General features: G+C 29.4%; 1 protein-coding gene and 1 long non-coding RNA gene across 2 annotated transcripts; both read left to right on the forward strand.

Annotated features, from left to right (window-relative positions):
- Window positions 1-6,492: 6,492 nt before the first annotated feature.
- On the forward strand, window positions 6,493-7,995 carry LOC110412760 (arabinogalactan O-methyltransferase 1-like). Its single transcript, XM_021423380.1, has one exon. The coding sequence runs from the start codon at window positions 6,713-6,715 to the stop codon at window positions 7,580-7,582; it is 870 nt and encodes a 289-aa protein (XP_021279055.1). The 5' UTR covers window positions 6,493-6,712; the 3' UTR covers window positions 7,583-7,995.
- Window positions 7,996-10,559: 2,564 nt separating this feature from the next.
- LOC110425709 (uncharacterized) lies at window positions 10,560-11,244 on the forward strand. Its single transcript, XR_002446058.1, has 2 exons — window positions 10,560-10,690; window positions 10,830-11,244. It is a non-coding gene; the product is annotated as an uncharacterized LOC110425709 (long non-coding RNA).
- Window positions 11,245-15,841: the final 4,597 nt, after the last annotated feature.

The following is a 15,841-nucleotide window of genomic DNA, read 5'->3' on the forward strand; positions in this document are numbered from 1 at the left end:
TTCAGCCAAGCATGAGAGGGAGGAAGAGAAATAAGACAAAGTTTGGAGAAGAAGGAGAAAAGTGATGCTCGAAAACTTTTTCAAGAAAAGTACATACATTTCTTTTCTTCCAACTCTTCTCTTTTTATTAAAACTCTTAAATCAATCTTGACCATCTGCTTAGAGTTATGGAATGATTAAACATGCTCCATAATTATTAAAATTAACATTAAAGAATAAATAATTTGATTCTTTAATCATCATTTAGAGTTCTTGATAAAATAAAACTCTTTGTTCAATAATAACTTTTATTTTATTATTATCAATCTTTTTGTTTAAAAAGAATTAATAATAAATAAAAGAGTGATAGTCAAACATAGAGTCTCCTTTTATCAACATAGATGTCTAGATTCATTTTGTAAAAATCTTCTTAGTATTATCTTAATTTAAGATAATTCTTATCTTTAATTTATCTTAAATTAAGATAAAAATATGTTATCTTGTCTAAATTGAACACAAATATATTTTGTTGTCTAGATTAAGACAAACATGTTTTTCTTGTCTTAAATTAAGACAAACATATTTTCTTGCTTAAATTAAAACTAAACATGTTTTCTTCTCTAAATTAAGACAAACATGTTTAAGATGTCATTTTTGTACACAATTTAATGAATCAAATAAAATATGCATTCTAACTTAAAAAAGTTAAATTCTACGAAGCTAAGTAGGGAACCTATTTGGATATAGATATTTGAAGTTTCAATAAACTTAGAATTATTCTTAATCTCATTAAAAAATAATTCACTCTTATTAACCACGAAATCACTTTACCATAGATTCATGGTTACACTTTTAGATTAACTATAATTACCAGAAATAATGCATCAAATTGCAAACCTTATATTGTGAACCCTCATAACCATCCAATGATAAAAAGTGAAATTACCGTTTTACCTTTTATATCAATTTTATCGCCAAGTCTCAAATTTCATAAAATTAGTGATTCAATAATCTAGATCTAATCCTTTGAATATCCAGATGTGATGAGTAGCTAATTCATCAATCCACTAGGCTTAGATTAATCACCAATCTTCTAGAAATTACCTGAAGTGATGTTAATGTTATGAACTCCATTATTTGGATATGTGTTCTTATATATTCATCTCAATTATAATTTAAAAATATAGAGTCTAGATCAATGCTTCATGATGATCATGCTCATGGTATATCAAAGATTATAAAGAGATTAAACACGAGTCAATTATCCATCAAGATTTCGGTTCTACTATAAACAAATGCATAAGTGTGAGATCATGATTTAAGTAACGGATAAACTTAAATTTGATTCACACATGATTCTAGTTCATGGTACAGTGTCATTACTCGAAGTTAACTATTTCGATGATTTGAGACTCATTATTCCCTTGAAGTAAATCACATTCATTCCGTTAGAAGTAATTTGGATACTATAGCCTTAATACAATAAAGTGACTAGCTTTATTATATGGCTGTGAACAATTTTTGGATTCAATTAAAATATATGTCTCCTACATATGACTTTTCATACAAATGTATTTTATTATCTCAATAGAATCATAGTACCTTAATAACTAGATACCGAATGCTTACTTAAAACAAACTCTTTATCTTTTTAACAAAATGTACTTTCATTACAAATAAATTAAATGAAATTAAACATGATAATACACTTGCTTTCCAATGCACCATATTTTCAAAATTCCTAACATATAGTATTCATCCATTTTGTACCATGTGTAGATAAATAGTCTTCTAGACAAAGCATGACAAGGGTAAAAAATAAGACAGACTGATTTTGGCATCTGGTAAGTCTTCCATTTTAGTCCCTTTGTTGGGTCAAGTCCATATTAGCTTCTGCACTTGAAATTTTAAGTTTAGAAAGTAATGTATTCTAAATATTGTCGGCACTGATTGTCCTGTAATATTGTGTGTTAAAGGTTGTTATGTTTGAACCTATCGTGAATGGTCAATGTATGGCCTTATGGATATTTGTATGAACTATGTGCTAGGGATAACATATCATGATGAATTTAAATGTTATTTATTAATATTTGGTTATGAAATCCATTGGCTATGTATTATTTGATTTTGATATCTAAGGCTTACTCGGGTTTAATGGGCTTACCTACTGGGTCGAGTGTCGGTCAAGACCCTTGAATTTGGGTCATGACAAACACATTGAAATATATGAATTGAACTAAGCATTATTGTTTAGAGTTTGGTGGAGAAGGTTAAGTTGTAATAGGTTATATTGATACAGATTTTCATTCAGATGTGAGTGATAGAAAATCAACATCTGAATTTGTTCTCACAATGGATAAAGGAGTAATAAGTTAGAGAAGTTGCAAGCAAGATATTATTGCAGATTCCGCCATTAAAGTAAAGTATGTTGCTATTAGTAAAGCTACAAAGGAAGCTGTATGGATGAGAATTCATACAAGGGTGTGGAGTTGTTCATTATACAAATTCTCCCATTACTTTTTATTACGATAATAAAGGAGTAGTAGCATATACTGTGGAGCCAAGATCTATTCAAAAAACAAAACACATAAAGCACAAATTCTTTTTGATTCGTGATATTATGCATAAAAAGGGTGTTACAAATGCAAAGATTGCTTCAGCTGAAAGTGTAACAAATCCATAGATTGAGTTTTTGTCAAAAAAAAAAGGTGTTTGAGAAGCCCTTAGAATGAATTGTTTTGAAATATGTCTATGATTGGTTCTAAGTGCAAGTGAGAGATTGTTAGACATATGCCTTTAAAAATCAATTTTATTTTTTATTTATTAGATAATAAATCGCTACATTAATTATTGTTTTCACATATATTTCATTTTAATGGATATTTTGTTCATTTATGACATATGATATGATCATATATTATTTGGTGACATTGCAGAAACAAACACTATGTTAATAGTTGATGAACTATTAAGCGAGAAGTTATAGTTCTTTAGTTCCTTGTTTACCAAAATTGTTCTAGATTTAAAGCTTACACTTATTATGTCTCTATCAAAAGATTGAATGTTTTAACTCTGTCATTGTCATAGTGACTTTAAAGCAAACAAGCATGTAGTGCATAAGATACATGCATTGAACATGATCTAATTAAAAGGTACCATATAAGCTTGTCACTGTCAATAATTAAAAAGAGATCTATTACAATATATTAATTGTCCTTAGACTTGAAGGGTCAATATATGTTATTAAATTATTTATATCAATATAATGTTGCCAACAAGTGATGCTGAATTTAAAGGCTATACTTTGATATGTTGGTTAGGTACATGTAAATAAATTATATTGGATGTTCAATAAAGGATTCACCATTCTTTATTGATAAAGATATTCAAGTGATTTTCATAAGATTGTTGGACTCAAAAAATCTGATCAATGTGCTTTCTAAAAATGCTTTAGAATTATATTATTTATATTAATATTATATGTAAGTGTTTGTATAAGAAAAATATCTTTCAAAGTCTAACAAGAATGAAAGTCATGAATTGGTATTATATGAGATAGATGTAACAGTGAAAATTATTTACCTATAGAACCCATGAAGAATACAATATGGTGAAAAGACTGAATAGTAAAGATTGTAATGAAATGAACCTCTTTGATAATTCTTTTTAAAAGGTTAGTTGTAATGTGCTGATGAACATTATTAAAATTTATAAGTAAATAATGTTTCTTAATTAATTTAAGAAACTGAAATGATAACATTAGATTGAATGAAATTTCAAGAAAAATATTAACCATTAGATGGGATGAACTTGGACCAACAATTGGAGAGAAATTCTTAAAGATGCCATATTTTTTTGTTTTGAATTTTATATATAAGTCTTATCGAACAAAGAAAGATTATGAATCCATTAAAAGGAGAGACACTTGAATTGTGTGGTTAAACTATAAATACATTTAGATAACAATTATTATTATTGATTTGAAAATTAAAATTGTGCATATTAGAAACTATCAAGCAAATCGACAATCCCTCACAACTCTCTTCTTTTTTTTTTTTTTGTCCTCTTTCTCTTCAACTCCCTCTGCTTTTCATTTTCAACAAGACAATAAAATTTGTTTATAAATCAGAAAAGTACATCGGTCGGGCGCCCATCCATCTTCAATAATAGTAGTAGAGCTCAAAGAGAGAACGGGAAATGGTAACGGAATTGGCCCAACATGCATCTGAATTAGGAAAGGTGAGGCTAAGGGTAAAATCTTAAAATCTCGTGTAAAACATTTTAAAAAGATATTTTGATTTTTTTATTTTAATATAATATTTTTGATCTTTTAATTATTAACATCGATGGTCAATATTTTAAAAAAAATTATATCCAATCCTACATAAATATTTTAATATATAAATATTTAATAAAATTTACTTTAATATTTAATAAAATTTAATATTTGACAATAAAAAAAACCTAAAATTTAATAAACTTTTAAAACGAGATTTGTGAATGTGTTACCTTGTCTTACTTTGATGCTTAATAAAATTCAATATTTGATAAAAAAAAACTTAAAAACTTTTTTTTTTTTTTTTGAAAAACAACTTTGATTTCATAATGAAAAAATTATAAAGAGCTACCAACCATGGTAGAAACAAGAACCCAAAAAATCCAAATCCGATCAACAAATAGAAACTCAAGATTAGTTCCCATGTTGTAAGAAGATTAAGATGTCTTCCCATCAAATCTCAAGGCAACCACAAGAGCCTTTTCCCAACAACTATATAGCAGGCACTATATAAAAAGCAAAACTTAATCCTAACCAAATAAAAAACGCAATAGAGTTTAACTAGGAAATCCAAAACAAAAACATATCAGAGCTAAAGCCTCACAAATACAAAATGAAACTCAGTACATGATGAACCATCAAACCTTTAAACTTTTGATATATAGTAATGAAGTCAAAACCATTTTACATTATCTTAAACCCTAATTTCAAAAAACAAATTTTGAGCAAAAATTTTTCAAAAATATTACTAATCACAAGTAAAATATTATGCTCTTGATTCGACAGAATCAAATTTGAAATATCTATTATTGAACAAAAATTTAATTTTAATACATTTTTTTCAATGAAAAGAATTCTTAAACTGTCGAAAAAAAATAAAGAATTTAATGACAATGAACTTTACTTTAAAAAACCAGCTACTTCTGACTTCTGAAGCTCCTCCTCTTTTTTTTTAAAGAAAAAAAAAACTTTACTTTAAAAAAGAAGTTTATGGTTTTTAAGGTGGATACAACTTTAAATGTTTATGTCTTCAAATCAAAATTTTTTAGGTTTTTTTTTTCGATTAAGGTTTTTAAAAGAAGGATGAACAGATTTTTTTTTAAAAAAAAAGATGCTTTGTCTTAATATATATATATATATATATATAGGAATAGGCTTAATTTTTTAAATTATGGCTTACCAATATTGTTTGATTGGTCGGATATGAAAGAATTAAAAGTTGAGGCAAACTAATGAAATTATTTCTTTTTTCTTGTTTTTTGTTATCAAATATATTGGTGTCTTAAGGACCCACTTCCATTAGTTACGGAAGCTTTAGGATTGAAGTCCACAATCAAATTGTCTTGTTTTCTAAGGCTCCAACATGGCCGTCAAGATTGGGATGCTATTGCCCTTCACTAGCAATGATGCAACGATTACTAAATAGCGGACCAAAGACATGATAACGATGACTAGGGCATAGTGCGGGCCGCCACCGCGCAAGTCCAAGCTCCTGTCCTTTAAATTGGAATTCAACGTCAGCCAAAATCTTCCTACCTGGAATACATCGAAAGAAAGAAAGCTGGGAGTTAATACTCTTTTGGCATGTAGGTGGGGGTTACTACTTGTTACAGCAACGGGAAATGTTAGGTGTTGACTTTTCAAATCCTCAAATTGAAAAAAACACTAATTGGGCAGTGTGGAATGAAATTTCAACGCCACAACTTAAACTCACTCTCCTCCCGAGTTCACAAGAAATTGGGCACCCAATTATTAACGAGCAGATTTACGCTGCTTCCCTCTGTCTTTCACTTACGAAACACCATTCATCATCAGCAGCATTGAGTTACGACACGTGTAACAAATGAATGCATCCGATGGACGACAGGGGGCATAGGTATTGATTTATTAACCAACAAACTGAGACTGATATATCTATTAAATTAAATTAAAAAAAAGCAGAGCCTGGACCCCATAACTAGGCCGTCACCCAATCACCAGATGCTACGTTGTGAGACACGATAAGACATCTTACGAAAAGATGAGACATATGTGCTGCCGGAACATGCATGCCACTCCCTAGGAACCGTGTCATTGACGTTTTCTACTTGTCCTTTCTCCGCAAATACTGAGCTTTCCTAAAATAATTACTGTGTAAAATTTCTGTAGGCCAGAACAATAGGATATCGAGGACTCCGAACCATAAATCTTAACCTATCTAGTTAGGTTTTAACATAAACATCAACACAGTATTTGGAATTATTTTTTCTAAATTTGAAAATAAATGAAAGCACCACTTTCTCTGCTTATACTCCAAAGCAGGTCCGGGTATTGGTCCTGGTCCTGGTCCGCGTTTTCTCTCTATCTCGTTTCCTGTCCTGTTTCCTGCTCCTCTTCTATATAACAAAAGCAAGCTACATCTGAAACCTTTTATGTTTCTTTTGTTTCTAAATTTATTTTTCAACTAGTGAAAGGAAAATGAAAAGAGAAGAGATTGTGAAGAATCGGAATTTCCTCGCCGATAAGAGATGGTTTCTCCCTATCGCTGTCGCTGGCTTTATCGCTGGAGCGATACTAATCTCGAGCTTCATAAAAACTACCGATTATTCCCTCCTATGCTCTCTCGCCAACTACAGATCCCAAGCCGTGGCTGATTACTCCGCTACGCCGATCCAACTCCAAGCCATCATCCACTACGCTACGTCACGAATAATCCCGCAGCAAAACTTCGCCGAGATCTCCGTAACCTTTGACGTCCTCAAAAAAGTCTCTCCTTGCAACTTCCTGGTCTTCGGGCTCGGCTACGACTCCCTAATGTGGACTTCCCTTAATCCACGCGGCACCACCATATTCCTCGAGGAGGATCCCAAATGGGTGCAGACCGTGCTCAAAGACGCACCAAACCTCCACGCGCACGCCGTAAAGTACCGTACGCAGCTCCAGCAAGCAGACGATCTGCTCTCCCATTACCAGTCGGAACCGAGCTGTTCTCCATCGAAAGCTTACCTACGTGGCAACGAGAAGTGCAAGCTAGCCTTAACGGGGTTTCCGGATGAGTTTTACGAGACGCAGTGGGATCTGATAATGATCGATGCACCGCGGGGATATTTCGCGGAGGCACCAGGCAGGATGGCGGCGATTTTCTCGGCAGCCGTTATGGCGAGGAACAGGAAAGGATCCGGTGTGACGCACGTGTTCTTGCACGATGTTGATCGGAGAGTGGAGAAGGTTTTCGCCGAGGAGTTTCTGTGTAGAAAATACTTGGTGAAAAGTGTCGGTAGGCTTTGGCATTTCGTGATTCCATCCGCTGCTAACATGAGCAGCTATGACGTTGCACGATTTTGCTAAAATGCGCCGCTCCAGTTCATTGCTTTTGTTTTGGTTTTTTTTTTTAATTATTAATTTTAGAAAATTTATTTTCTGTTTACCTTCTATTTTAAAAGAATGAGCGTATGAGGGTGTATCGACCCAATGAAAATGATATAATATACCTTGAAATAATATTTTACTGCGGTAGGATTTTTTTTTCATTTTAATTCTACGGGGTATTTTGAAAATAAAATGGTGTGCTCTTTTTACTGAGATAGGTGGTGGAGGCTGATTGATGGCTTCTGTTACTGAAATAATATTGTAATGTTTGATACCCTAGTATTTCGCGCGATGAAGTGTTGTTGTCTTGTCTGTGCCCACTTTATTATTGCAGGCAATAAATGTCTCCCATATGTTAGTTTGAATTTTGAATTTTTAAAATCTTTTCTTCATCTTGGATTTCTGTTTCCTTCAACCTTTTTTTTTATTTAGTTTTGGTAGCTTTGCAGTGTGTTACATTGGCGTTGTCGTACGCCTATTAAATAAAGTTTTGTACATCAGTTTTTATTAAAAGTAATTAAACAAATATTTAAATTTAAATTATTAAATTGATAGGTTTTATTATATAAATCAATTATGTAAAATTTTTATTAAGTTGAAACGTTTAGATATTTTATTTATGGAGGAAATTTTGATTAAATTTTATTATTTAACAAATGTTGATTAAAATGGATATTCATTTAATATATTTTGAGAAGAAACCTCACTGGTATGATTTTTTTTTTTTTGAAATGCACTTATGTTTGATTTGCAATATACATAGAAATAGAATAAAATAATTATTTATAAAAATGAAATTAAATAATTATTACATAATTAAGTACAATAATAGAATAAAATAAAAATAATTATTATAATTTATTGCAGTATTTGATTATTAAGGTTAATTTTGAAATAAGAAAGAAATGAAAGATAAATAAATAAAAATAATTTTTATTATATATATAATTATTTATTTTTATTTTATTTTTTAAAATATTAATAATTTGTACTTTATTTAAAATATTAATAATTGGTAATTTAAATGTTAATATTTTGTTTACAATTTAATCATTAGTATTACATAATATTAATATTTTATTATAATTTAAATGTTATTTTGATTATTTATTTTTATTTTATATTATTTTTAAATCTTTATAACTTATAATTTATTTAAAATATTAGTAATTGATAATTAAATTTATTATAATTAATTATTTTTAAATAATTTATAATTTAATTATTATATTAATGATTGATCATTTAAATATAAATATTTTATTATAATTTAATCATTAATATTTAAAAATATTAATATTTTATTTCTAATTTAAATATTAATATGATTATTTATTTTTAAATATTAATAATTTATAATTTATTTAAAATATTAATAATTGATCATGAAAATATTAATGCTTTATTAACTTTTAATCACTAATATTTAAAAATATTAATATTTTATGTGTAAGTTAAATGCTATTATGATTATTAATTTTTAAATATTAATAATTTATAATTTATTTAGGTTTATTAATAATTAATCATTAAATATTAATATTTTATTTATAATTTAATCATTAATATTTGAGGATTGTAAATTTTTAAATTTAGAAAGGGTAATTTAATCATAATAATTTTTGAATCTATTCCGTTAGAGATGGAATAGCTAATAGCAAGGGGTAGGTGGGTGCAATTAAAGAAGACTTTTAACCAATTTTAAAGAATAGTTAAAACAAAGGAGTTGCTATTCCTTACTAAATTACCAACCAAACAAAGAAAGTAAATAGTGGTTGGGAATAGAGAGGAATAGCTTTAACTATTTCTCATACCGAATGTGCCCTTAGAAAACAAACAGCAAAGAAAGCATGTCATTAAAAGCAGAAATATTGGTTGGTATCCCTTTGACTATGGCATGCCTCCCCAATATTTGCTCCTAGAGATCCTTCATCAGTTATCCAAAAACCCAAAAAATCTACAGCTTTAGGACTCAAGATAACACTAAAACAAGAAAACCATCCCCTAAATTTGTACAATTCATTTTAGGGTTCTGAACAAAAATATGCCCCATAACTTGTAAAAAAAAATCAACTGGCAAAATCATAAACCAGAATCCAGCTAAACCATCACAAAAAAGTAAGCTGTACAGAGAGAATGGTTACATGTAAGCTGTACCCATTTTGTTGGGTGTTTGATAGCCTTTCTAAATGTGTACTGCCATTGTTGCTTTGCTTTTCGTCCGATACAAATTGCCATATCTCGGGACAATGTTGTTCTCTCTACGTGTATCTTTGTGGAAAGGGGGGATTGGATGAACCATTTGTCATGTCATGTTTCACTTTCTTAGCATGATATATATGTAGCTGAAAAAGAAATACTATTGTTCAACTGGTAAAATAAACTAATGAAGGACCCCTCCTATTATTACAAAATTGGAAATTACGAGATCATGACATGTACTTCAATAGATTTTTTTTAGCAGGGACCAAGGGAAAAGTTCCCGACAAACAAGGATTATAATCCCATGTGTCCAATTATTAATTCCCTTTCTTGACAACTTTCTTTAAGCATCATTTCCTTCATACTAATTAGAAACCATAATCTTTGATTAGACAACGCCATCTCCTATGCCGACGGTTCTTGTAGTACTTCAGAATTTGTCGCAACTAAATGATTGAGCATTTAAATGGTGGGTTTGAGTTAACAACTCCATTCTTAGAAATCCTCTTGACTTTTCCGCAAGCGTTGAAAATTCCTACTAAAACAAATCCAATGATATATCAAAGTCATCATTGTCTTATCAGATGGTGCGCTAGAATTGATCCAAGACGTGGCACGGGGAATTAAAGAAAGATAACATGATTTTTCAAGATACATATATGTGATCTACAGGGGATCTAGTGTCCGGATAAGGACAATGTCCCTTTTAGAAGAAAATAGTGCAAAGCCCTACATTTTTCTGTACAGGTGGTTGCTATCACAATACCAAAATTAATTTGAACATCTTCCCACTTTTACTCTCTTCCCTTAAGGAAAAAAAAATAAAACCAAATTTGTGAGAAAATTGGGTTATTCAAGCTGCGTGTGTTGGCAGACTGTTGGACGGTACGTGATGAGTTGCACCTTGCTATGCAATTGGGTATCACCTCACTGGGGTTGAAATTACATGCACTGGCTATTAAAACCTTGATTATAAATGACTCATCAAAAACAGATTCTTGAACCCAATTGTTGGTGATTGCAGGAACCTTCAGAAGAGGTTTGATAGACTCAAAGTTAGTCTTATCTTCAGGGAAGCTACTACCGCAACAGATGCACTGGCCGGAAGAGGTTCTGCTTCAGAATTTGACTTTAACTTGCACATCATGAGCCTGCCTTTTGTTTCTTTATTTGTAGCTGTGGTAGGGCTAGTACTGTACTCTATCGTGATGTGGGAACTTTGTAGCTGTGAGCTGTCTCTGTTTTGGTTGATGCACGTCCTTATTCAGCCAAAACAAAAGAAAAGAAAAGAAAATAAAATAATTCTCTCCGGATGGAAATCGGTGTACCCAAAAACATTTGCATTTATGGTTTGTCCAATAATCTTTGTCTGAGTAAAGAACAAGTGATTTGGCAGGTTTATATTTTGATTATAGTTATCAATATAGTATGATATAATATCAGTAGAAAACTATACATATTGATAATTATATTATATTTCATCAAATATTTAAAATGTATCGTAATATATATGCATATTTTACAATATACGATACAAGGGGTCTCGTATGATATAGTCAATATACTTTTTATAAGTTTAATTTTAATTATTTGTTTAGTTGAAATATAAAAAATTATTTTTTATTAACTTCAATTTTTTTAATTTAGATAAAAAATACTAAAAAAATCAAACTTGGCTTTTGACTTCATAAGCGTTTTTTAATTTTTAATTAATAAATTAATATGCAAAATATATATTTTATTTCAAAATATATATATATGTTATTAAGGAATATGTTGAGAGTTTAATTAAAAAATAATCATTTTTCCAATTTATGTCTTTATCTTCAATTTTATTTAAAAAATATAATATTTCAATTGTTTTATTTTAAATATATAAATGTTATTTATAATTAATTGTAAAATCTTTTACTGTATTTTATGATACTCAATGCTAAAAAATGAAATTTTGATACACAATACACGCATCTTGATTTAACAACTATGATTTTGACCCCTTAATACTCCCTCACAAATTAGACCATGCTTATATAGATAAGGAAAGGGAAAGGAAAAAAAACCCTAATATTTACAAAAGTTTGTAAATTATTAAAAAAATTTAAATAAGTCTTTATATTTTTATTATATTTAATCAAACTCTTATATTTTATTTTGAGTCAAATAAGTTTTTTTTTTATTTTGAACTAAACAAGCTCTTATATTTTAATTTTGAGTCAAATAATCTCTTTATACTTTTATTTTGAATCAAATAAATCTTTATAACAAATTATTGACTTAATCAAAATATCACTTCTCTTTCTATATCACGTGGTGTTGACTTAATACTAACGTAATAAGTCATATCATAATGGATGATAATGTTGCATGTTGAAATAACATGATGACATTGCCATATCGCACCTTTTAACTTTCCACATCAATGCTATATGAGTATAAAATGATAAAGAGATATTTTGATTAATGATAATTAATTAACCATTAATTAGAAACTCTTATTTGATCTAAAATAAAAGTTTAGGAGCTTAATAGAGCATAATAAAAAAATAAAGGCTTATTTGAATTTTCTTCAATAGTTCAAAGGATTTTTTGAGTATTATGTCAAAAATAAACAAATCAAAAGGGAAAAATATTGTTTATTTAGTTAGATATAAGAGTAAAGACTTTTTCTATCATGTTTAATGTAAGTTAAAGGAAAGCACAAGCTTTAAAATTATTAGGTATAATATTCAAAAATTCTTTAAATTATATATTTAAAAAATTTAAATAAATTTTTATTTTTCTATTATATTCGATCAAGTTCTTATAATCTTATTTTAAATCAAATAAGTCATTATGATTAATGGTTGACCAACTGTCATTAATTTAAATAAAACTTGTCATTTTATGTTATATGCGCATTGATATGACATGTTAACATGTAATAATTGATGAGAATATAGTTTGTTGATGTAATATGATGATATGGTCATATGATGATATGGTCATATGATATTTTTAACTTTCCATGTCAACCATATATCAGTGTTATTTAAGCATGCAATGACAAGTAATATTTTAACTAATTATAATTAGTTAAGCCCCGTTTGGTAATGCAAGTATTTGCTGCTTTTTTTTTAATTTTTGCTTTCAGAATTATGGAAACACTAACAAAAAAGGTGTTTAGTATCCCTGTTTTTGTTTTCTCCTTTTTGAAAACATTTTTGAAATTGTTGGGAAAAACACAAACACATAAAAAGTGTCTTACATTTTTTGTTTTTGTTTTCAAAACAAAAAACAAAATGCTGAACCACCTTATCCCTAATTAGACCAACACCAAACCACCTCTCTCTCTCTCTCTCTCTCTCTTCCAACAGCCACACCCTAAGTCCTATTTTATTTTTTCTATCTAATTCATTTACTTTTCCACCTCAGGTGAGTTTCTTTAGATCTAATTCACCTTAAGCAAATATCTTTTTCTTTTCTTTTCCTCTCTTTTCGTTTTTTAATTTATTTTATCTTTTGCATTTGATTTATTGTTTCTAGAGACTTTGGACGCCCTGGATAGAAAAATGCTTCTTGTTTTTTAATGCCATTTTTTTTAGAGTTATGATAGCTATGTTCACGTTTCCTTGTTAACTCTAAGCATTTAAGATAACGATGAAACTGAAACTTTTGCATAGCAAAAGTATTAGTTATAGGAGATCCTTGATAAAAATGTTTTTGAGACTTGAGAGAGATCGAAGTATTGTTAACAGTTTCAATATCAATCATATGGTCAAACTAGGCTAGGAAGCAACAATCTATGCCAAATAAGGGGATTTATATTGTTTGTTCATTTTTATTCTAGGTTGTATTTTGATAGTTAGCTTTAGACTAACTTTTACCTCTATTTTTTGGTTTTTCTTTTGGATAGATAAATATTATCTTGTTGATTCTAGATTCATGAATATGCTAGGGTTTTTAGCACCTATTCTTGAAGAGAGATATCACTTGAATGATTTTAATAGCAGTGGTTGGGAACCACAAGGAAAGGAAAAACTATTTAAATATCAACATTCATCCATGGGTAATGTCATAAAGCAATGCTTTGGAATGTTAAAAGCTCATTTTAAAATTTTAAAGAAAATGCTTTCATATCCAATGAAGACCCAAAAGTATCTTTCAACTGCATATTGTGAGTTCACAACTTTGTTTGGATGAATGGATGAAATGATCAATTTTTTTATCATTATGCTAATAAAGACATGATAATGGAGGACGAAAACCTTATTGGTGGTAGTAGTTCACAAAATCTTATTGACATTAATATATCTCATGGTTGACTTCACTAAATGGCTCGTGTAAGAGATGATATTGCGAACTAGATTTAAGCGAGTGTCCATGGCAGATAATTGGTTTAAATGTTAATTTTGAAACTCATTGTTCTAATTCTCACTTTTTTCTTTGAATTTTATGTCTTTGGTTGTATTCTTACCTCTTGGTGCAGGTTTTGAACTTGGTAAAACAATTATAGAAATGGTATTTTGCAGATTTATATGGCTTAATTGTTCTTTTATTTTGCAATATATTTTTAAGTTAGTATATAACAAAAACAAATATATGATATTACCAAACATGATTTCATGTTTTTATTTTTAAAAGTTTCTTGTAACAAGAATATTACCAATTGTGTTTTATTTTTGTTTTTTTAAGAAAAATACAAAAACAGTGTTTCTGTTTTTACTCAAAACAAAAACAGATTATGTTACCAAATGTCACCTTAACTAGTAGTCATAAAAGTTTATTTGATTCAAAATTAAAATATAAAAATTTGATTGAACGTAATAAAAAATAATAAAATTTATTTAATTTTTTTAAAAAATTTATGTCAAATTATTATATATATATATTTATATATTAGTCATTACCCATTTATAGCTAAGGGATCTTTTTATGAAAGGTGAATAAACATTGTGTTTTTTTTTTTTTGAAAGGTAAATTTATTGATAAGGTCACACAAGGGAGATATAAGCTTTACCGTTGTAGACAAACGAAGCCTCGCAAATGAGGATTGGCTAAGCATTAGAAGTGATCTGATGTGCCTACAAAAGAAAGAGTGACATTACAGTATTCAAGTGAATGCCATAACAACCCATAGCCTTAAGGAATAAAAGAACTCTGCTCATACATAAACCAGCATGCCTAAATGGAGCTATCAATATGAGGAGATAAGGAACCCCTATCAGGAAAAACAAAGAAAGTATTGAAATTATAAACTCTTAGAACACCAGCTTTGAACAGGCCATTTGTCACTGTATTGATTTCATGACTAATATGGTTGAGAGTGACCTTGCTTAGTCTTTTAGTGAGAGTTTCAATGGCGTAGGAGATAAGCTTCATACGTTAAGGGACCTTGTTGTGATAAGTACTCGATAAGATAGCGTTGGAAGAGTCACTCTCAACTTTTAGGTTGAAGGTTGGGGCCCATCAGAAGCAAGGAAGAATTTGAGTCCTTGGTGAATGGCTTGGAATTCGAAAAATTTTGAGTCTTCTATTCTTATGTTGTGAGAGAAAGTGTCTTTTATGACTCCCTGGTGGTCCCTTAGGACACCACCAACATCAACAGGCCCAGGTTTCCCCTTGGCAGCACCATCAATATACAGCTTGGGCGTACAATGAGGTGGTGGTGTCCAGGTGATATTAGCTTTCACCTTGTTCCTTTTTACACTGTCAGTGAAGCAGTCGGGTTGGGTAAGCACGTAATGGTAGAGATATGTCCCAACTACAATTAACTCTTACTGTGTCAAATGAAAATGATAAGAGGAATCTATGAAGAATAACATTTCTTGATAAAAGTATTTTAAAAATAATCATCAAAATAAATTTAATTATTTTTAATCATATTTAGTCACGACTTGATAAAAATATTCTTAAAACTATTTCAAATAAATTAAACTATTTATTATAATTTCTTTTCATTTGTGCTTCCAATTTCTCTCTCTCAACTTCCCACTCGCTCTAATTTTATCGATTTCTCTCTTTAGCATTCGTCTATTATGCTCCTGATTTCTTTCTCTC

Source organism: Theobroma umbraticum, unplaced genomic scaffold, assembly GCF_002168275.2.
Source record: "Theobroma umbraticum cultivar Fairchild unplaced genomic scaffold, ASM216827v3 scaffold_30.0, whole genome shotgun sequence".
Lineage (NCBI taxonomy): Eukaryota > Viridiplantae > Streptophyta > Magnoliopsida > Malvales > Malvaceae > Theobroma > Theobroma umbraticum.

Excerpts from the sequence above, each read along its gene's own strand:
- LOC110412760 (XM_021423380.1), top strand. The coding sequence starts at position 6,713 with ATGAAAAGAGAAGAGATTGTGAAGAATCGGAATTTCCTCGCCGATAAG.